Below are 21,762 nucleotides of genomic sequence, written 5' to 3' on the forward strand. Positions count from 1 at the left end.
GGACCGAAAGGAAACCAAGTGTACATTTGTAAAGCTTTAATGGTTAGTACAGTGTACTTTTAGCTATGCGATGCGAAAATGGTGAGTGGAAATTGCCCTGGCATTCCTCCTGCCAAGCTGATCTTTTACGCCGACATTTACGTTGCCAAGCTGTTGTCTCCCTAAAGGAAAACTGGCGTGCACGACCAGAGGTAAAATAGTTATGTGACTCCAGACTGGGACTGGCAGATCTCAGTAGAGAATAATTGCAGTTGGTATGGTAATGCGACCTGTTGACCGCAATAATGTTGGGCCACGAAATTCTTCATTGAGCGTTCTGGGGTCCAGCAAATTATGCAGCTGCACATTTGTTATAAATGTTATCGGCATGCCTTACCATGTTTTGTGGCACCAAAATATACACCAGGTGGAAACTGGCCATGAGATCGCCGACCGAAATTAATTGCTCCGCCTCCATGGCCTGTACAGGGAACGTTGCACACTTATAATGTTAAGTACCTGGAACCAGTGCACAAGAGAACAAACCTTTGCACCATGAATGCCGATGAAGACGGAGCTTGCATTTAAATGAGGAGGCGCCTCCAAGTTTCATGGTGGAAGAAGGGCATGTTCCTTGATAAGCTGACACACATGATGCACTCCAGCCACCTGAGCGCAGTTTCTTATGAGGGCTCCATGATGGATTGGCATTTTTTTGTAGGAATGTCTACGTCACTTTAGTACTTCGAGCCTTCAGCATGGCCCTCCTTGAGCTGTGCGGCCTCCCCTTGAGCTCCGTGGCGGCGCTATGGCTGGTCATGTGGTTGGTCACGTGGTGCGGAGCAGATGCCGGCGGTGCAGCACGCCGGAAAAAACGAGTGGGGGGGAGTGGAGAAGGGGAAGAGAGAGTGAATCCACGTCCAGGGACGATGATGAAGAAGGAACGCTCAGCAAAACAGAGCGGCGAAAGACTGACTTTGCAGTTCGACTGAGCGAGTTCCACTCGGCCAGCTGTAGCTATCGCGTCACTCCAGGTTTAACCAGAGCTGAACCTGTGGGGTTGACATGGGGAGATAAGTACTTTCTCCCCACTCAATCGCGGCTGACACGGTTCAAAGCCGCCCGGACCCCACCCCGTGATCGCGTACGCTACCGAGCGCACGCCGACCACGGCGGGCCTTGCTCTGGGGAAACAAAGGAACGACACATTGGCTGACACAAACAGGCATTTATTGCTACAGAAACAATAACGCCAGCTAGCAACAAGGTACGCTAATGAATCAAGGACGTCCGACTCACCAGCAAGGTTCCGAGCGAATGTTCGCCCGCGCTAGGGCAAGGGATATAAACTCCGCAGGCCGGACGGGACGAGTACGGGAGCCTGTCTCCCCGTCGCTTCTTCGCCCCGTCGGCGAAGAGCGGAGTCCCGAGCGACGCGTCCGCCCAGTCTGAATATCCCGGCCCAAGAGAGCCCATCTCCCGCGGGCAGGCTTCAGCAGTCTCCCCCGCAGCGACGCTGGCGCCCTCTCTTGCCAGTTAATGTAACTGGCAAGGGAACGCGCTCATCCTCGGGGTACGACTGCTGCTGCACGGTGCCTCGCGGGAAAGCAAACTCAGGGGGCTGCAGGGCAGGTCCCCACATCCCCCCAACCTTAAATAGACCCACGCGCCTGAAAGTACATGCTATGGAGGAGTCTCCTGGTCTTCATGTCTTTGAGGCACGTCTTGCAGCGGAGGTCACGCCGACAGCGTCCACGCAGACTTCCGCGGTATTCCGAAGGCGGCGTGAAGGTCTCCGCTGGGACGACTCGTATGGCCCGCGGACTACCGTGTCCGCAGGCCCGCGAATCGAAGGCCGGTGGGAAAACTGCAGGCCAGGATCCTGCAGTAGTCGCCAGGGCAGCAGCAGCCGGAGGTGACTGCTGACTGGTCTCGCCACAGCTGCCCCGGATGGATGCGGCGAACAGGATACAGGCCGCTCCGTCGCAGCAGGTGGCAGCGAGACGATGTGCACCGGTCAGCAAGCCTGGGTGGCTCCACCGGATCTGCAAAATTGTCGAAACGCTCTCGGCGTGCCTTTAACGTAGGTCACGGGAGGGGAAACGGCATCCGCAAGGGCCTCGTGGCACAATGCCTAACTCGCTAGCAAAACGTGTCGGCGGCTGTGCAAACGCAAAGTTCGAGTGAACAAGCCCTTTCTTGAGTTGAACGAGACTGCTCAGTTCGTGCGAGGTTACAAAAAAACGGACGGGCAGCAAAGTGCGCCCCCTCTCAACGTCACGGTCCGGTGGTCATGTCTCTTTTAATGTGGTGCAGGCAGCTCCGAAAAGCCTCAGGCCTAACGACCACTCCGACAACGACCGTGACCACAACAAAGACCCGAAACGGGTTTTGTGCGCGCAGCCGCGAGGAGACATCAGCTTTGTGGGGTGGTCCTACCCCGCTCACTGCACAAAGCAGCTTCTGAGCGGTCGGCGCCCACCGTATCGGACGGTGTCGGAGCGCCCGGTGCCGAGCTGCAATACCAGCGAGCTCGTAGCGGCACCCGTGGCCCCAGGCCACCCGGCTCCCGGAGCCGCGACTCCCAGAGTCGAAAAAGAGATAGTAGAGAAAATATATACAGAAACTCGGACCACCCACGCGGCTTCCGTACTCACTCGCTTCGGGCTCGGCGACTCCGCGGGCGCTAGGCCTCGAACTCCCTCGATGCGGACCAAGTCATTCTCACGCAGAAACTCCAGGGAAAAAAAATGTGCTGAGCATGTCGAAAAGTTCAAACATGCTGCAGCGCAATACACCTCGCACTCAAGAAAGCATGCCGCAGGTCCTAGCGATCAAAATTCACTCTAGGCCTAGCACTTGTCAAGTCCGGACAAAGAGCGTTCCTCGAACCGAACCGACAGTCGTCCAATGTTCCAAGAGCAGGCCCCACGTTGGGCTGCCAGATGTGGGGTTGACATGGGGAGATAAGTACGTTCTCCCCACTCAATCACGGCTGACACGGTTCAAAGCCGCCCGGACCCCACCCCGTGATCGCGTACGCTACCGAGCGCTCGCCGACCACGGCGGGCCTTGCTCTGGGGGAACAAAGGAACGACACATTGGCTGACACAAACAGGCATTTATTGGACACGGTAGTCCGCGGGCCATACGAGTCGGTCCCAGCGGAGACCTTCACGCCGCCTTCGGAATACCGCGGAAGTCTGCGTGGACGCTGTCGGCGTGACCTCCGCTGCAAGACGTGCCTCAAAGACATGAAGACCAGGAGACTCCTCCATAGCATGTACTTTCAGGCGCGTGGGTCTATTTAAGGTTGGGGGGGATGTGGGGACCTGCCCTGCAGCCCCCTGAGTTTGCTTTCCCGCGAGGCACCGTGCAGCAGCAGTCGTAACCCGTGGATGAGCGCGTTCCCTTGCCAGTTACATTAACTGGCAAGAGAGGGCGCCAGCGTCGCTGCGCGGGAGACTGCTGAAGCCTGCCCGCGGGAGATGGGGTCTCTTGGGCCGGGATAATCACCCTGATCGGACGCGTCGCTCGGGTCTCCGCTCTTCGCCGACGGGGCGAAGAAGCGACGGGGAGACAGGCTCCCGTACTCGTCCCGTCCGGCCTGCGGAGTTTATATCCCTTGCCCTAGCGCGGGCGAACATTCGCTCGGAACCTTGCTGGTGAGTCGGACGTCCTTGATTCATTAGCGTACCTTGTTGCTAGCTGGCGTTATTGTTTCTGTAGCAATAAATGCCTGTTTGTGTCAGCCAATGTGTCGTTCCTTTGTTTCCCGCAGAGCAAGGCCCGCCGTGGTCGGCGTGCGCTCGGTAGCGTACGCGATCACGGGGTGGGGTCCGGGCGGCTTTGAACCGTGTCAGCCGCGATTGAGTGGGGAGAAAGTAAATATCTCCCCATGTCAACCCCACAAACCACAGCCATTTTGTTATTCACAGGCCGTCCCCGAGGGCAGTGCAGCAGCGGCGGGTGCGGACTGCTTTCTTGCCTGCTTGGCACATGTGGCTGCAGACTGTCGCTTTCTAAGAGGCTTTCTTGAACTTGCCTGTTTTGTCAGATATTTGGGACACTCGGGAAAAATACTGGGCACAGCATTCGCCAACAGCATCGGTCTCTTGGGTGCATTTAAATGTGTTGTTCCACTGAACTCGGCGTAGTACGATTTTATATTGTATGCTCGGGAAAGTGCTTCATGCAGACATGGTCTCAAAAATCCTATGTGCTTTGGGGACTGCCTGGCACCAAAGTTCTAGGCCAGCAGGCTCCGACGGAGCTTTAAAAGCTGACACCTGGTCCGCACAACTCTGGTAGCCCGATCTGCAGTTCGGTACGAAGCACTTCTTGCCCGTAATCACGTCTAGTCGGCTTCTGGACCCAGCTGGACCCCTCAGGTGTGCCACAGAAAAAACCAACACATCACAGCCACCATGCACATAGGCCGTGATGACTGTCCACATTGTTAGCCCACGCCACCACGTGCATTTGCACAGCGATCACTGCGGCTTGTGCCAAACTGCGACACAAAAAGTTAGTTCTAGCAAACTTTGTTCGTGCATTGTGCCTACCACAACGTGGAAGCCGAGAACCCAACGTCCACATCTTGTGATGCACTCTGGCAGCACAAAACGCCGACAAACAAAGCCTAAAACAGCACTGAAAGCTGTGCAAACCAATCAGCCACGTACGCTGCTCCACAAGCGAATGACTACTACTCTGCAGCGACCCCGAGCCGCTGCCGTCAGCGCACGTACTAGAGGGCGAACATGATCTGTCCATGCCCTACGCCATGGTGGGCGGTCAATGTCAATACCTAAAGTATTCTTACACCATGGTTTTTTGATACAACTCAGACGGGTACCTTGACGCAAGTTCTTATGGCTTGGGAGTAGTACCGCCGCAGCAAGGAAAGCCTGTTGTATATGCATCAACAACACTTTCAAGTGCTCAACAAAAGTATGCACAGATTGGCGTACATTCATAACATCATAAGGAACACAGCTAACAAGTATGGAGTGGTTTTTTCAGTACGGAGTTCAGGTGATTTTTCCAGCTCCCAATAAGCTCATTGGAATGTGCAAAAAGGTCAACGAGAATGAAAAACCACAAAAAAAAATGGCCAGGCTTAGCTTGGTTAAGCCAAGAATGCGTTGCATATCTCCATGCAGTTCCGTGCTGCTCCGTTGACTCGATAGGCTATTGACTCGATCGCCATTGAAACTGCCCGTGTAGCCGCGCCCGATCGCCTTTGAGTCGATAGACTATCGGTTCGAGGGGCCTCGAAATGCCCGTGTGACAGGGGTATAAGACTGTCCCGGCGAAGGAGCGCAGCTCTTTTATACATATGCCGTGACGTCAATCATAGCGCAGCGCCCCTAGCGGGAGGAGCGGGAGTCAGGTGGTGGCTGCGGCCGCGCGAGTTGGGGCCCAGCTTTTCCTCCGTGACGTCACGCGCCGGCGCAGCGCCCCTAGCAGGAGGAGCGGGAGTCGGGTGGTGGCTGCGGCTGCGCGCGACCGCGCGAGTTGGGGCCCAGCTTTTCCTCCGGCTGTCGTACCGTCACGTCACGTGGTTTGGTGGCTGCCCGGCCGCGCCCAAGGGCTGAACTGAGTGATTGCAATATGCAACGCATAAAAACCTGGGTGCAGCATCAAACACGAAACCACCTATGTACAGTGTGACGAAAAAGTCATTTACAGCATACCGCTTAGCTGTCAACGAACCTACGTAAGGCAAACGAATAGGTGCCTCAACAAGAGGCCTAGAAAACACAAAAGATCGTGTGAACAAGTTGAAAAATGCGGGAATCTGGCACCTCATTGCACACACTGTAAATGCACCCCAATGCTAAAAAACACCAAGGTAATAGGTCGGGCTAGAAACAAACGGGAACGTGAAATTATTGAAGATTTCACTATCAGCTCGCCTTCGGTGATGTTAGGGAGAACTGAATAAACTACACCAAGAATAGTAATTTTCGGCTGTTGTAACCGCACGTGTTGATCGTTGCTTTTTCCTTCATATCACACTTGTCATCGCCGTGTGCTCTTCCCTTTTCTGTGTATGATATGACGTTGATATGTATGTGTAGTCATATTTCTTCAGAGAATAAACAGTTAGAACTGCTTCATCCTGTGTGTTCGTCCCTTTCCGTATTTTGCTAGCGCTCACCAATACCTTCAAGAAAGTATTTCCAACTAGCCCCAGTAGTAGCTCTTTTGCCCTTGATTCTGTCTCACACCGGCTCCAATGTCTTTTGTTACGCTTACAGCCATACGATGCACACTTGGCATTTGTGCCCGGCAAACAACTCGTTGCAGCAGATGCCCTTTCTAGAGCCCCTCTGGTCTCCATGCCCGTAGACACATCATCTGTGGACACTTATTGAGAACAGAAAACTGGGCGAGTTGGAATGGATTCATCTTTAAGCAGCGCGAAACACAGGACGTAGTGGAAGAAACACGAGACGACACGAGCGCTATCTAACAACTGAACTTTTATTTCTAGAAGGGTTAGTTATATAGGCACCAAAAGCAATAACTCACAAAAACCCAAATCATAAAATCGGGATAGTCCATAAAAACCGTATGTGCACGCAGCGGGAGGTTAATCGCCTCAATTTAACAAAGCACACCAGCAATCTTAACACATGACATGCACCTGCCATCAACCTGTCGCCACACATTCCCCGAGTGCGTGAATCTCTTTTTCCACGAGATTGATAAAAGGCGAAGCGACACATGTTTCTGACTCCTGCCATATCAGAAACGCCTCAACTCCCTGCAGGTCCGATCTGGGTGAATAAACAAGATATTTGTCCTGTCCAAATGGGGGAAACAATCTTTACATTTCTGGCAGTGCACAGCAAGGTTCGACGAAACCTTTACTTGAGGTAGCCATTGCAGCATACGTGTGTCATGCTAGCCACGGGTCCCACCAGTGCAAGTTCGTCGAGCCACATGTGAGTGCAGAACCCCTTCAGCAGCTTTGTGAGCATTTTTCACGTCGGAGCTGCGCTTGCCACAGTGCCAAGAGAGTGACGAGTAAAGCGGAAGCAGGTAGGAATGTAGCCTTAGGGTTCTGCGCAAATTTGAGCTTCTTCTATTTTCACAAAAAGAAAATCGGGCAATTATGGTAGCCTCACTGCCAAATTGCTCAAGAGTGTTTATGATAGGAAATGAGTCCAATCAAACCTAACTTTACACTGTTAGAGAGCTGTGCCATTCTGGCCAGAGCAACTGACACTTGTTCAATTCCTTGGCTTGAAAATGATCTGGCTGTTTCGTGCAAACTGCGACTTTGCAGCCGAAAGGACCAAAACCCACCCGCCGCCTTCGTTGGCAGGCATCTGATGCTCATGCATCCTTTGGAAGATGGAGGCAGAGACAGCCCATTTATACCCAGGGTGTGGCTAGAGCTACACGACATGGCGAAGAATGTGATCCACAAACATGCTGCAGCCTGACTGCTGTCCGAACTCCCACATCCTCCTTATATGCACACAGCTATGAAAGATGTCGCAGTGATTTCCTTTCCCATGGGAGCAAGCAAGGCTTTGCGCAGCTACCGCAGTGGGTCACACACCTCTGCGATGCCTCAAAGTTCTCACACACAACACTCACTGGAGGCCGGGTGTGAGCTGAAGTAGCGCACCATGAAGGGCTCCAGCCGGGGCACCCGCCACAGCAGGCAGACGGCCGTGTTAGCCGCAATCAGGATGTATGCCACCCGGCTGCCCTCAGGGACACTCTGCCACCATGCATGCACCTGCACAGAAGGACACTTACCATGGCACACAGCTGACAAACCACCGCCAGCTGGCTGCTAATCATATAGGATGTATACGACAAAGAGAACAGGATGCATTAAAAATAATGACAGTACCATGAGCATTTTTCTGCTGTTATGAAGCAACACAATTTAGGCCACATGGGCAGCCACCAAGAACAGAAGTGGCACTGGGACATTACCAGAAATGCCCCCAACCACGAGTGCCAGCACACTGCCTGGGAGCACACGAGTACAGCAGCAACATTAGCACATATTAGCACAAAATGGTGACGCCTATTCCAGATCAGGCTCCTCTTTGTGATGCACGAAGGGACAGATATGACAGCAAGTTTTCCTTCCGAGGGCTCCGTATTATGAAGTGCACATCATTGCTGCCACAGACAGGTGCACTATTTGGGCCCTCATCACCTTCATGTTCCAATGAAGCAGGGTTTTGAGTCTTTAGAGCAGACATACGGAGGAGAAAAATGTAGGGCATTACATGTTGAGAATGCAATAGCATTGAACTCTGCCTGCTTCTCTTCCTACACCAGTGCTGCTCACCGCATGATCATAACCTGCCAATACTTCTGTGGTCTCTGCTTGCGGGGATTTTTCACTGCGGCAGACACACACAGTGTTTATTCTGGCTCCATTCCACACGTCAGCACACAACTGAGCACACCTGCAACCAAGCCTGCCACTGCACTTGGCCATCATCACCCCGAGCAATGAGTGAATTTCATGACTAACCATACTGTGCCTTCTAATGCTATTGCACTAATAAAGACACCAGGTTTTTGCCAGCCAAAAGTTTTGGTTGAAAAAGTTGCAGCAGCACTGTTGTCTCGTCTCGCTTTAAAGAAGTCTCTTTTCCCTTTCCTTGTCTGCTCAAAGAAGTAAGGCTGAAATTTAACTTTCTTGCCTGCTCTTGCCACATTCCTTGCTGGACACAACTGCAGCCCTCCTCTTTATGCATGCACACAGACGATGCATGCAGACAAACCTGCTGGCGGAAGCGGCCGCGCTTGGACTCCCAGCTCCAGCGCTGCGACACGATGGAGCGGGCCTCCTGTCGCATGCGCTCATACTGCCACACGGCCGCACCCAGGAAGGACGCCCCGCAGCACTGCAACAGACAGCACTCTTTTCACTCAACAACTGCCCAGCATCTAATCATAAAGAAGCCCATTGTCCGCAGGCAAAGTTGTCGTGCCCAAAGTGCTGGCACGCCTATGTGGCTCAACTTCCAGCCCATAGTTGTGTCTATAGCCTAGCAGATGCAGTGAGCTGTTGCTTTGTTTGCAGAGCAGTGCTCCGCTCGGGTGCTCGACACAAGGTCAACACAGACCGTACATAATCACGACCAATTTTTGGACTGAAATAGATGTCGCCAGCAAGACCCTATAGGCCTTATGCAAAACTGCTGCCATCTCTCACGGAACAGTGAAACCGGTGGAATGTCTTCATGTTGGAGGATTACTGTGGCCAGCAACTCCTCTGCTCTAGCTTGAAGTGCATCCTGCGATAGATTTTGCATACCGTGTGCAGGTCGGAAAATCCTATTTCTGACTCGCGAAATAATAGAAGCAGACAAGATTTTAAATCTCAAGAGTGAATGTGTTAGTACACCCTCTGTTTTACTTTCACAGGAGATTGCATTCCTGTCTGGCTTTAACTGATTTTACCTTCCTTCACCCACCGTTCATAGTAGCCATTCCATGCCTTGTCTTCCCCCTGTAGTATTCAAATTTTAGCTTCTCAGTTGTCACTCCTTGTCATTTGCCTTGATATTTTATTGTATAGCTGTGTTCATTGTTGGCTGTCACTGCTTCCATGCTATGTTTTTTTGCAGTTTTTTGCCTTTACGGCATTTTAAGGTTGCGTCTCATCTTCTTTTCGCTTTTAATGACATCCTTGCTTGCACGTGGATTTTGTGCATTTTGATCTTTAACGCATTTTGTCATCCTCCTCGACTTTCGTATAGCCGTGTTTTCTTGTTGGCTTTCATGTACATCGCGTTTTTTATCGGCTCCATGTTCTTAGTGCTTCCATATTGCATTTTGTCTCGTTATGTTTTTCGCTTTTATGAGCATGTTTTCGTGTTGCGTTTTTGTTCGTACCTTTTCATTTTTTACGTAGGAAAGGGAGGAGGGAAAGCTTCCTTTGCGCACCTTTTTTGTGCTGCTTGTTTTTTCACCCATCTGGGGTTGGCTTGTTATATGTTAATCTGTATAGTTTCGACTCTTTGTTAGTGCCGTTTGATCCTGCTGATTAACACGTGCTTTAATTTCCCGGGTTTTTTCCTGGTAGGCGGCGGCTCTGAGGGTATAAATGTAAGGGTTAAACGTTTAAAAAAAAAAAACTGCAGTTCAGCACTCGTTTGTCTTTGTTCTGTGTTTGTGTTGTATTGGGTTTTAGGCGCATAAGCAACTTAGGCTATCATGCACCAAACACATGGTATAATTTATTTCAAAAATTGGGTGTCCTCAGCGAAAGTCCTTGTCCGGACAAGGACTCTGAGGAGCCCAACTAATCGAGTGCAGACCTCAGCCTTCTTCTCAGGAGTGAGAAAATGGATGAGGTGCGTCATAAAATGTGCGAAAACACGGGGTAAAAAATTTTTAGAATTAATAGTTCTGCCATATTTGATATCATATTTTGTTTAAGATGGCCGCGTCTTTCAGAAAATTAAAAACAGATGAAGTTCTTACAAGTGGATTATCTGCTAAAAGTAAATTGGGGTGGACGGGAATGCGCTCATCGTAAAATACAGTAAAATATTTTTTTCCTAGCCGTTCAAGTTGTGTGCACGAGAATAAAATGTGATTAACTGTCAGCTCATCTCCACATTTCACACATAAGGGTTTGTCTTGTTTTGTCAGTAGAAAGTTGTGTGTTAGGTGCACAGGCAGCATAAAATTATTTCTATAAAATGTTCCTGATGCCTGCATGATCTCCATTCTCCCAGAATAGGTTTTACTAAATGTAGTTTTGTTATTTTCTTCACTATTCCATGTACACTGCCATTTTTCTGTAAGTTTATTTTTTAATAACTTCATGCAATCTGCATACGGTATATTTACAGTCTGGAGTTCTTTATGGCGAGCTTGAGCACTGCACGTGTCAGCTCTCTCGTTGCCACGAATTCCGAGATGGCTTGGTATCCAACAGAGCTTAATTTCATGTCCTTGGGTTTCAGCAGTTATTATGTCATGTATTATATTTCCTATTAAAGGTTCCCTTACGTTTCTGGCGTTCAGTGCTGTGATTGCACTCAGCGAGTCCGTGTAGATAATGCTGTTTTGAATGTTCTTTTCGACTATTTTTGATACAGCCACCGAAATGGCATAGCATTCAGCTGAGAAAATTGACGCGCACTGAGGTAACCGAACTACCTTTTCCCATTTGTCTTGCACTACAGCACTTCCGACGTAAAGTGATGTTTTAGAACCGTCTGTATAAAATGCTGTGTATTCTTTGTACTTTTCCTCTAGTGCCAAAAATTCTTGTAGTATGTGTTCACGTCGAGTTTGCTTTTTCTGAAATTGTGTCATTGTATAGTCCCCTACAGCGGGAAAGGTGTACCAAGGTGGCAGTGGTTTGGGTCTCTGGGCGACATAAGGTAGTGTGTCTAAAATACCCAATTCCTGGAAAATTTCTTCAAAACGGAGGATAAGGGGTCTCGTCGCATTCGGTTTGTTACTAAACAGCTGCTTAGACGGGCACTTCGTAACTATGGAGTAGCAGAGATGTTTTGGTAGTGAATGGGTTTTTAGGGCGTATGCACATGTGAGCATGGCTCTTCTATCTGCGAGGGCTGGTTCGTTACATTCGACATATAGGCTGTTTATTGGTGATGTTCTGTATGCCCCACTTGCAAGGCGCAAACCTGAATTATGTACTGGATCTAATGGTCGAGCTGAGTTGTACACTATACACCCATAATCTAGGCAAGAGCGAACTATGCTGCGGTAGATGTTCAAAAGGCAGGTTCTATCAGACCCCCAGCGTTTATGTGAAAGCACATTTAATATATTTAATGATCGAGAAGTTTTCTTCTTCAGGTTCTTTATGTGGGGCAAGAAGGTCAGTTTTTTGTCAAACGTTATGCCCAGAAATTTGTGTTCTCTTTTTATCGGTAATTCGGTTTCGTTCAGGTGTAGTCTAGGATCTGTCTGTATGCCACGTTTGAGTGAGAAAAGAATGGCCACTGTTTTCTGTGGGGAGAACCGGAAATCATTTCGGTCAGCCCATGTTGAAAGTTTATTTATTGTTAACTGCACTTGTCTTTCGCATGTTGATATGTTTGAGGACGTGCAAGCTATCTGCAGATCATCGACATAGATCGAATACATAACAGACCTTGGAATTATTTATTTTGCTAATAGAATTCATTTTAACAACAAAGAGGGTCGTGCTTAAGACACTTCCTTGAGGCACTACATTTTCCTGAATGAAAATTCTCGAGAGGGTTGTACCGAGGCGTATATTGAATGAACGGTTTGACAGGAAATCTTTTAGGCAGTTCAACATCCTGCTACGAATGCCAAGTTCAGCCAAGTCGTGAAGAATTCCGTACCTCCAGGTTGTGTCATATGCTTTCTCTAAATCGAAAAAAACAGCAAGACATTGTTGTTCGTGTATGAAGACCTCACAGACAGTATTTTCAAGGCGAACTAGGTGGTCTGTTGTGGAGCATGCCTTTTTGAAACCGCACTGATGGACATCGAGAAGCTCACGGGCTTCTAGCACGAAGGTTAATCTAATATTCACGATACTTTCAAATGATTTTGCAAGGCAGCTGGTGAGGGCTATGGGCCTATATCTACTAGGAGAGGTTGGTGGTTTTGTGCCTTAGAAATGCTTCTGTGCAGTATGATGAGCTGGTAACAACCGAAAAATATTCACCTAAAATGTCTGCCTGTTCTTCGATGTTTGTCTGTATACCAAGAGCTGTTAGAAGGGGAAGTGTGAATGGGGAGTATTTACCATCTAGCCTTCGTACCTTCCCCCACAGTTCTTTTGATGTGGTTGAGCTATTTATTGATGTCACGTAACTTTGCCAAGAAGTTTTTTCGGCACTACGGCGGATATATCGGGCTTCTGCCCATGCCTTTTTAAAGTTTATGAGATTTTTATGCGTGGGGTACCTCCGAAAGTTTCCCCATGCTTTGTTCTGTTTCTTTTTTGCTAGTCTACATTCTTTTGTATACCAGATATTGTGGTTTTGTTTCACCACTCCAGAAGACTGAGGTATAGCCAGGCGTGCAGCGGAGATAATGCAGTTTGTGATAATTTCATTAAGTTCATCTATACTTAAGTTATTTTGATCTATTTTTGCTAAGCTGGCATTTTCTTGAAACAGTGCCCAGTTGGCCAAATGGAGTTTCCAACGTCGTGGTTTTGCAGGAATGATTTGCGGAGATGATGTTAGGCTTATAAGAACGGGTAGATAATCGGTACCATACGGGTTGTCCAAGACACCCCATTTAAGAGCAGTAAAAACAGAAGGCGATGTAAGCGACAAATCTATGCAGCTCCATTTTCCAGAGCTTGGAGAACAGTATGTGTGTCTGCCCCTGTTGAGCAGGCTTATATTATTGCACAGAACAAAATCTTCTAAAATACGACCTCTAGTGTCCATTTGTTCGCTTCCCCACAAATTGGAGTGAGCATTAAAATCGCAACTAACAGATATGGCTCTGGTAATTGTTTTAAAAGGTCTTCTAAGTCATGGAGTGTTACTGTCAGGTGTGGTTGAAGGTATACTGAACATACTGTGATTGTTTTAAAATGTACTACAGATACTGCAACGGCTTCAAATGTAGTTTGAAGCTTGACTTCACGAGTGGCCACGTTACTTTGAACGACTATGGCGGTACCTCCAGAGAGCCTATTTGGTTGCTCTCGGTCGTGGCGAAAGACTTTATATTTACTTAAAATATTTTTATGCTTTGATCCCAAGTTTGTCTCCTGGAGACACAAAACAACCGGGGAATCTGTTACGTCACTGCAGTTTTTTAGTATGCCTCGACAGTTCCAGTGAATTAGGAACGCCATATCTAATAACTTTTGGTGATATATTTAAAAAACCTATGCTCCCGGTTTTGTAGGGCCTGTTATTTGAGTGTTTGTTCCCTTATTGTGTTCAAGGGAGTTACGCCGCCGCTGCTGTGGAGGCGGGCTACTGCTTATATCCATCGCCTCATGCGAGGCGATCGATTTCCGCGGAGAACCCGCGGGAGTACGGATTTGTGGCTTCTCCCTATGGGGGGAAGCCGTGCGGCCTACCGGCTCACGGGCCAGCGAGCCTTTCTTTTGAGATGACAGGGCAGCCTTGGCTGCACCTGTCAAAGATGTGGATGGCCCTGCCTGGGCAGTGGCCTGAAGTTGGAGTGGTGTATCACCACTCCCGCCAACTTTGGTTGTGCCAGAGGCCGCCGTCAGGTGCACCTCTGGACTGTCAATGGTGCCGACACCGGAGTGCCGTTCGATTGGGGGACGGGGCAGGCACACAGCAACGATGGTGTACTGTGTGCCCACTGTCACCAGACGCCGCTCGGCCCCCCGGCGCACGGCGTCAACATATGACCTGGCTGTCTCTTCCTTAAACTTTTTCCTTGCCTCAGGGTAAGATATATTTTCTTGTACTTTCAGATCGATGATTTGTTTTTCTTTCTTGAAAACTTCACAGGTTTGCGAGTAGGCTGCGTGTGGACCTTTGCAATTCGCGCATTTTGTTTCAGTTGCTTGGCAGTTGTCTGTTTCATGTTCGGTTTCAGCACATTTGCCACAGGTCTCCTTGCCTCTGCATGTCTTGCTGCCATGGCCATACCTTTGGCATTTGAAACATCTCCTAGGGTAAGGAATGTACGGGCGCACTGGGCACCTGATGAATGCAACTCGGACAGACTTGGGCATACGAGTGCTGCCGAATGTTAGAACGATATGAGGTGTTGTTTTTTCTTCTCCTTTACGCCTTATTGTGATGCAGCGAAGGGACGTCACGTTTTTGTCAGTCATGCAAATTCTCGAGGAGCTCTTTTTCATCCTCTGTCTGCAAGCGCTCAGAAATTACTCCCTCAACGCTGTTCAGGCTTCTGTGGGGTGTTACAATAATGTCAAGATCGGCAAGTTTCTCTTGTTTGAGTAATGCATCACTCTGCTTTTTGGATTTCACTTGTACAAGAAGATCTCCTGAGGATAGTTTTTTTGCTTCATATTCCTCGCCTATGTAAACCACTAGCCACTTTTGTATTACAAACACTGATAGTGCTGCCACTGGAGCGTTTTGCTCAACAGCGTGGACTATCGGGAACTGTGGGAAATCTTCAGAAGATTTTGCAGTTGGAACTGCGATTCCTTCGGTTCGGTACCATTTCCGGTTCCGATCGTTTTTTTTTGAGGGGGGGAAATTGAGAATCCATGCGGCATGTATGGATTAAGGGTTCCTATTCAGTCACTTGTGCTTCACCCTTATAGACACAAGAAGGTCCCAGAGCCCCCCACCTGATATACAGATGGGGAGCCCGTTGGCCGGGGCTTGACCATGGCCCCGACTGCCGCCGTTCATGGTTTCTACCCTTCACCTTAAAGGGACACTGAGGAGAAATTGAAGTTGGCTTGTCTCGATAGAATACCAGCTCCTGATCACAAAAACGCCGCTCTTACTGAAAACAAAGCTCTTGTAAGGTAGAAAATAGCAAGAACCAAAATACAGGTATCACCACCACAGGCCAATCTCGCAAGTACAAGCGTGGTGACGCCATAGGACAAGAGACGCCACCTTGGAGGAATTTTTGATCCTACTTGGTTTCGCGAATCTCTGAGGCCGACAAAGGTAGGTTGCGCAGATCAATATTGAAGTAAGTTTTGTTTTAAAACCAATAGTGCACTTTTATCACGCAAGGAAGGCAGGCAAAAGACAACCTGAATGTTGGAAGCAAAGAAAACGGATGCTGGCGGTGCCACAGGCGGCCAGGAGAGTTTCGATTTTTTATGGTGCTTCGCGTCAATGAGCTTTGCGTGCCCCGTGGCTTTGTTTTTGACGCGCTTCGATTTACAAGCGCCGAACAGCAGAGGAACTCCAAGTGCCGCTTCAAGTGCTAGTTAACCTTTGAAGGAGCCTGTTAAGGCTTGTCAGATGATCGCCACGGTCGATGAAAAGCTATGATGGCACGATGGTCGGTGATCGTACAAGGCAGCACTTGTGTATTCGCACGCTTGCCCGGCGAAACATTCCCGGCTGTGCCAGTCAAATTCAAACTACTTAACGGAAATCGTTTATTAGGGACGGGAGACAAGGTACAAGGCAGTTCAGAAAAATTGCTGATGGCCTAGCTCTGTTAGACCAGGATATACCTAGCGAAAGCGCGATTATTTCTGCATCAGAAGAGTGCATTCACTATATGCGCCTTTATTGACGGCTGTAACTTGAGCCGTCGTGGCGGAGCGGTAGCGTTTTCGCCTCAAACGCCGAAGGCCCTGGTTCGATTCCGAACCTCGGCACCAGACTTCTTTTCTTTTATTTAGTGAGGGGGGGTTCAGTGGCTCCCATGGATGCCACCGCTGAATACGTTGGTTAGCGGTTAAGCGCAGGCTCTGTTAAGGCGCGTTTATGCTGCGGCGAGGCGCGCGAGCGCGCGCCCTGCACGGCGAAGTCACGTCGGTCAAAGCGAGACCCTCTATACTCCAATTGTGCTTGAACGCTGACGCGTTCGGCGGCTTCGGCGCACTCTGACCGCATTGGCGGGGAGATTGGAGCATGTATCAATTTCGCGCCGAGTACGCCAGCCGCCGCCGGCCCCGCCAGACTGATTTGGCTCCGTGGCGAGGTGCGCATTATATTTGATAGCTGCGGCAGTTCGGCGGAGCTGTTCTTTTCGAGCTCGGCTATTTTAATCCATTCACAGTACATATCTGAAGGTACATGCAAGTTGGCGAGGGAGCCAGATCCAGTGGACCCGCTGGATCTAGCGGAAGCCGTTGAAGCGTCGTGCGCCTGCTTTGGTTTCAAGACGCCGACTTTAAACGCGACCGCCCTCGAACACCCATTTGTTTTTTGTGGCAAAAAATAAATAAATAACTTGGCCCATGCAACCGTGGGAGACCTCGACGCTGCCTGCTGCGCCGTGCAACCGCCCCGTTCAAGGAATCGCAATCCGTTGGCCCCAAAGCCCCGGCCAGCCTCCGATGGGCGCAACGCACCCCTTGCGACTCCCCGCACTGGGGTTATGATAATTAGTTTGCAACGGCTGCTCTCTGAGGAAGGGGGAAACCACCCGCTGGCGCCTAACCTAACCGTGCTCCCTCAAAAGCATCGCACGCTCTGTGGGGCTGAGGTCGCTGAAATGCAGGCCACAGTTTTTGCGAGAACTACGTCGTCGGGTTCGGGAACGGGATCCATCGTAACGCTGGTAAGACGCCGGTGCAAACGTAAACGAAGAGATGGTGGCGACCCCCTATAGATGCCTTCAATGTGCGGCGACGGTAGCTTTCATTTCAGCAGCTGCTAGACCGAACCGCTAGCCGCCAGAAATCACGGAGTCTCCGTTTACGTCATATTTCACATCACTCCGTTTGGTGTCGTTATAAGAGTTCTCGAGTTTGAATCGGAGCGGCGGGAAAAAATTTTTCAACTTCGAATCCAAATTTCTTTGAAATAAATGCATCTTTCGCTCCCGGACAAGCGTCAACAAAGCCATGAAATGCCGGACTATCAGATATTGCTAACAAAAAAATTTTGATAGGGTTCTCCTCAGTGTCCCTATAAAACCTAGCGCCACGGTGCGGATGACAGTTTCGGTATGGGAGCTAGGGTCCATGGTGGCGCCAGGCACCATCACCTTGAGACTCAAGGTGCCCTTGAGGGTAAAAATGACTATTAGTGAAAGCTTTAAAGAGAGTCGGGTAACCTCAGCAACCATCCTTGCCGCGGAAAGGATCTCGAGGCTGCCAGCCGATCAAAAATAAAAAACCTCAGCCCTGTTCTCAGAATGAGAAGGTGGCTGAGGTGTATCACCATACGTAGCTAGGCGCAAGGTTGGAATTCACAGTTCTTCAAGGAGGCCTGCTTCCCTTAAAAAGCTAAAAACACTTGAGATATCAATAAATGCATCTTGACCTAAAACCAGTGTTGGGTGAAGAGGAATGTGTTCTTTGTAGCACAGAGTAAAATACTTTTTCCTCGGTGATTCAATTTCTGTGCATGAGAACAATATATGGTGTACTGTAATTTAATCTCCGCATTTTTCACAAATAGGTTTGTCTTCTTTTGTTAGTAGGAAATTGTGTGTAAGGTGTGTATGTCCAACACGGAGACGGCATAATATTACCTCTATAAAACGTTCCCGGTGACTAGACGTTTTCTATTCTCCCAGTACGGGCTTTACCAAATGCAGTTTATTACTTACTTCATCGTCCCAGGTTTCTTGCCATTTAGCCTTGAGATTTCTGTGTATTAGTTGCATGCAATCTCTATGGGGTATGCTGACCTTCTTGATTTCTTGACTGCGAGCTTGTGCAGCACATTGGTCAGCTCTTTCATTGCCGTATATTCCAATATGGCTCGGCTCCCAGCAGAACCTTGTGTTCTGACTTTTTCTATGTTGTGTAATATGTTTCCCAGTAAGGGTTCGCCTGAATTTCTGCAATGTAATGCTGTGAGCAGGCTAAGTGAATCTGTGTATATTATGCTGTTTTGAATGCTATTATTTATTATTCTGCCTATAGCTATAGACACTGCATAACATTCCACAGTAAAAATAGATGCGCAGTTAGGGAGCCTTACTATTTTTTGCCAGTTTCCTTGTACAACCGCGCTTCCAACATATTCTGCTGTTTTTGAGCCATCAGTGTAAAATTCTGTCCAGTTCGCATATTTTTCTTGTAGTGCCTGGCATTCCTGTAATATGTGCTCGTGTGCTGTTTTTTTTTTTTTCGGAAGTGTGTTAACGCGAGGTCCCACACATTGGGAAGGCTGTACCACAGGAGCAGTGGGTCATGTCTTGAGGTGACATCAGGAAGGCTGTTCAGTATTTCCAAGTTTTGGCAACTATCCTCGAAACGGAGAAGCAGAGGTCATATTGATTGCGGTTTATTGTTGAACACGGTTCTGGAGGTGCACTTTGTAACAATTGGATAACAAATATGTTTTGGTAGAGATTCTTATTTTCAGTACATATGCGCCTGTGAGCATTGTTCTTCTGTCTGCTAGGGGTTCATTTATTTCTACATAAAGACTGTTTATGGGAGATGTCCTGTATGCTCCGGTTGAAAGACAAAGACCTGAGTTGTGAATTGGGTCCAGTCGTTTCAAGTATGAAGGTCTGGTTGAACCACGGATCCTTAATCTAACCGGGAGCGCACTAGAGAGCAATAAATCTGCAATAGACAAGTTCTATCAGAACCCTGCATTTTCGTGAAAGTACCTTGAATATATTCAAGGTTTGAGATGCTTTCTTCTTTAAGTTGTTTATATGAGGTATGATTGCGAGCTTTTTATCAAAAGTTATGCCCAAGAACTTGTTTTCCTGTTTTACAGGTAACACGTCATTCAGGTATAGGGTAGCGTCGCTCTGTAATCCTCATTTGAGCGAGAAAAGCAGTCACTGATTTTTGTGGGGAAAATTTGAATCCATTTCTATCTGCCCAATTAGCCAATTTATTTATAGTCATTTGTAACTGTCTCTCACATGTTGGTACGCTGGAGGATACACATGCAATTTGCAGGTCGTCTACATATACTGAATACATAATTGACTTGGGGATTATTCTTGCTATTGAGTTCATTTTTACTAAGAAAAGTGTAGTACTCAGAACACATCCCTGAGGTACACCGTTCTCCTGGATGAAATTCACTGATAGGGCAGTACCTAGACGTACTTGGAATGAACGGTCCGCTAGAAAATCACTCAAACAGTTCAGCATCCTACCCCGGATGCCTAGATATGCTAGGTCACGGAGCATACCGAACCTCCAAGTCGTGTCGTACGCTTTCTCCATGTCAAAGAACACCGCAAGACAATGCTGTTTGTGTATGAATGACTCCTGCACTGTGTTTTCCAGATGGACAGTATGATCTATAGTGGAGCATGTTTTTTTGAAACCGCACTGATGTATGTCAAAAAGGCAACGAGATGCAAGAACAAATGTTAGTCGGATGTTCACCACACTTTCAAATGATTTTGCTAGGGAGCTGGTGAGTGCAATTGGCCTGTAACTACCAGGACTTGATAATGGTTTGCCAGGCTTCAAGAAAGGTACTATGATGGCTTTCTTCCATGCGTCAGGCATTTTCCCTGAAATCCAGATTTTGTTGAAGAAGTTTAGAAGTGCCATCAACGGCGGCCTCATGGAGATGTGCAAGCATGGTGTAGTGTATATTATCTGGGCCTGCTGCTGTCTGTTTGCCTGCAGACAGTACTCTATTTACTTCCTCTATTGTGATTTTCATGTTATAATGTCCATTTATGCCTGCTCCTATGGGAAGTTTTTGTTTTTCTGCTATGGTTTTGTATTTTTGAAAAGTTTCTGTATAGTTGGAGGAACTGGAAACAGCAGCGAAGTGCTCACCTAATATGTTTGCCTGTTCTTGTAATGTTGTTTGTGTACCAGGGGTGGACAGAAGTAGAAAAGTGTAAGGAGAATAGTCACCACTGAATTTGCGGACCTCATCCCACAACTTCTTGGCCGGTAGTGAACTATTTATTTTAGATACATATTTCCTCCAGGACCTTTTTTTCAGCATTTCTGTGAATACGACGTGCACTGGCCTGGGCCTTTTTAAATAATAACAGGTTCTCTGCTGTGGGGTACATTCGAAATATTCCTCATGCTTTGTTTTGTTCTTTTTTGCCAGTCTGCACTCCTGTGTCCACCAACCCTTGTGATTTTTTCTGATTTGTCCCGATGTTTGCGGGATCGCTATTTTTGCAGCAGAAATTTTACAGGTGGTAAATTTTTCATTTATTTCATCTATGCTAAGTCTATCATCGAATTCTTTATGTAATGTGGCATTTGTGGTAAACAACGACCAGTCAGCTAGCTGGAGTTTCCAGCACTGGGGTTGTGCTGGAATGATTTGGAGTGAGGATGATAATTTTAAAACTGTGGGTGAATGGTCACTTCCTCTGGGATCATTTAAAACATCCCAAATAAAATCATTAAAAACTGATGGTGATACGAAAGTTAAATCAAGGCAGCTCATTTTTCCCGAGCTGGGACAGCAATATGTGGTTTTTCCTGTGTTCATTAGGCATATGTTGTTTGCAAGTATAAGGTCTTCAATTATTTGGCCTCTGGTGTCTGTGCGCTCACTACCCCAAAAAGAGGAGTGCGCATTAAAATCCCCAACTACCACATATGCTTCATGTAGTTGATGGAAAAGGCTTTCCAAATCGTGGATAGTAACTGTGAGGTGTGGTGGTATATATATATTAGAGCATACTGTTATTGTTTTGTGTGTAACTACACCGACTGCTACAGCCTCAAAGTTTGTTTTCAATGGTATTTCTCGTGCAGGGACACCCTTTGCGTTATAACTGCGACGCCACCTGAGAGCCTGTTCACCTGTTCTCTATCTTGTTGAAAAATTTAGAATTTTTTCAAGATGTTTTTGTGTTTTGGCCCTAGGTTTGTCTCCTGAAGAGATAGAGCTATAGGTGACAATGATTTTAGTATGTCTGTAATGTCTGTGTAGTTCTTCATCATTCCTGTACAGTTCCATTGAACCAAAAATGCCATATTTTAGTGTGTTGGGGAAGATTAGCTTTCAGGAGGCATTATTCTCTGCTTTCCTTTTCTCTCGAGAACGTTATGCCGCCCCTCCAACACAGTAGTGCTGGGAGTGCCTCCCTGGAGGCCTCGCCCGGTTGGAAGAGGCGCTGTTGGCTCCTGACTCGGAGGTCGGCAGGCCCTCTCTCGAAGTTGACGAGCAATCCGCCCCGGGGGGTGCACTCTGCCGCGGTGCATTGAAAACCGGTGTGGTGCCCCACCCCATCGCACTGCGTCGGCGA

General features: G+C 48.2%; 1 protein-coding gene across 2 annotated transcripts in view; it reads right to left on the minus strand.

Annotated features, from left to right (window-relative positions):
* Positions 1-21,762, minus strand: part of rho-7 (rhomboid family intramembrane serine protease rho-7) — a 134,875-nt gene that overhangs the window by 87,040 nt on the left and 26,073 nt on the right. For both annotated transcript variants that reach the window (XM_077657131.1, XM_077657130.1), the window contains exons 3-4: positions 8,751-8,873; positions 7,597-7,741 (exon numbers count right to left, since the gene is read on the minus strand). In XM_077657131.1, the coding sequence (XP_077513257.1) occupies positions 7,597-7,741; positions 8,751-8,873 (268 nt within the window). The remainder of the gene's footprint in view (positions 1-7,596; positions 7,742-8,750; positions 8,874-21,762) is intronic.

This window comes from Amblyomma americanum, chromosome 3 (assembly GCF_052857255.1).
Source record: "Amblyomma americanum isolate KBUSLIRL-KWMA chromosome 3, ASM5285725v1, whole genome shotgun sequence".
Lineage (NCBI taxonomy): Eukaryota > Metazoa > Arthropoda > Arachnida > Ixodida > Ixodidae > Amblyomma > Amblyomma americanum.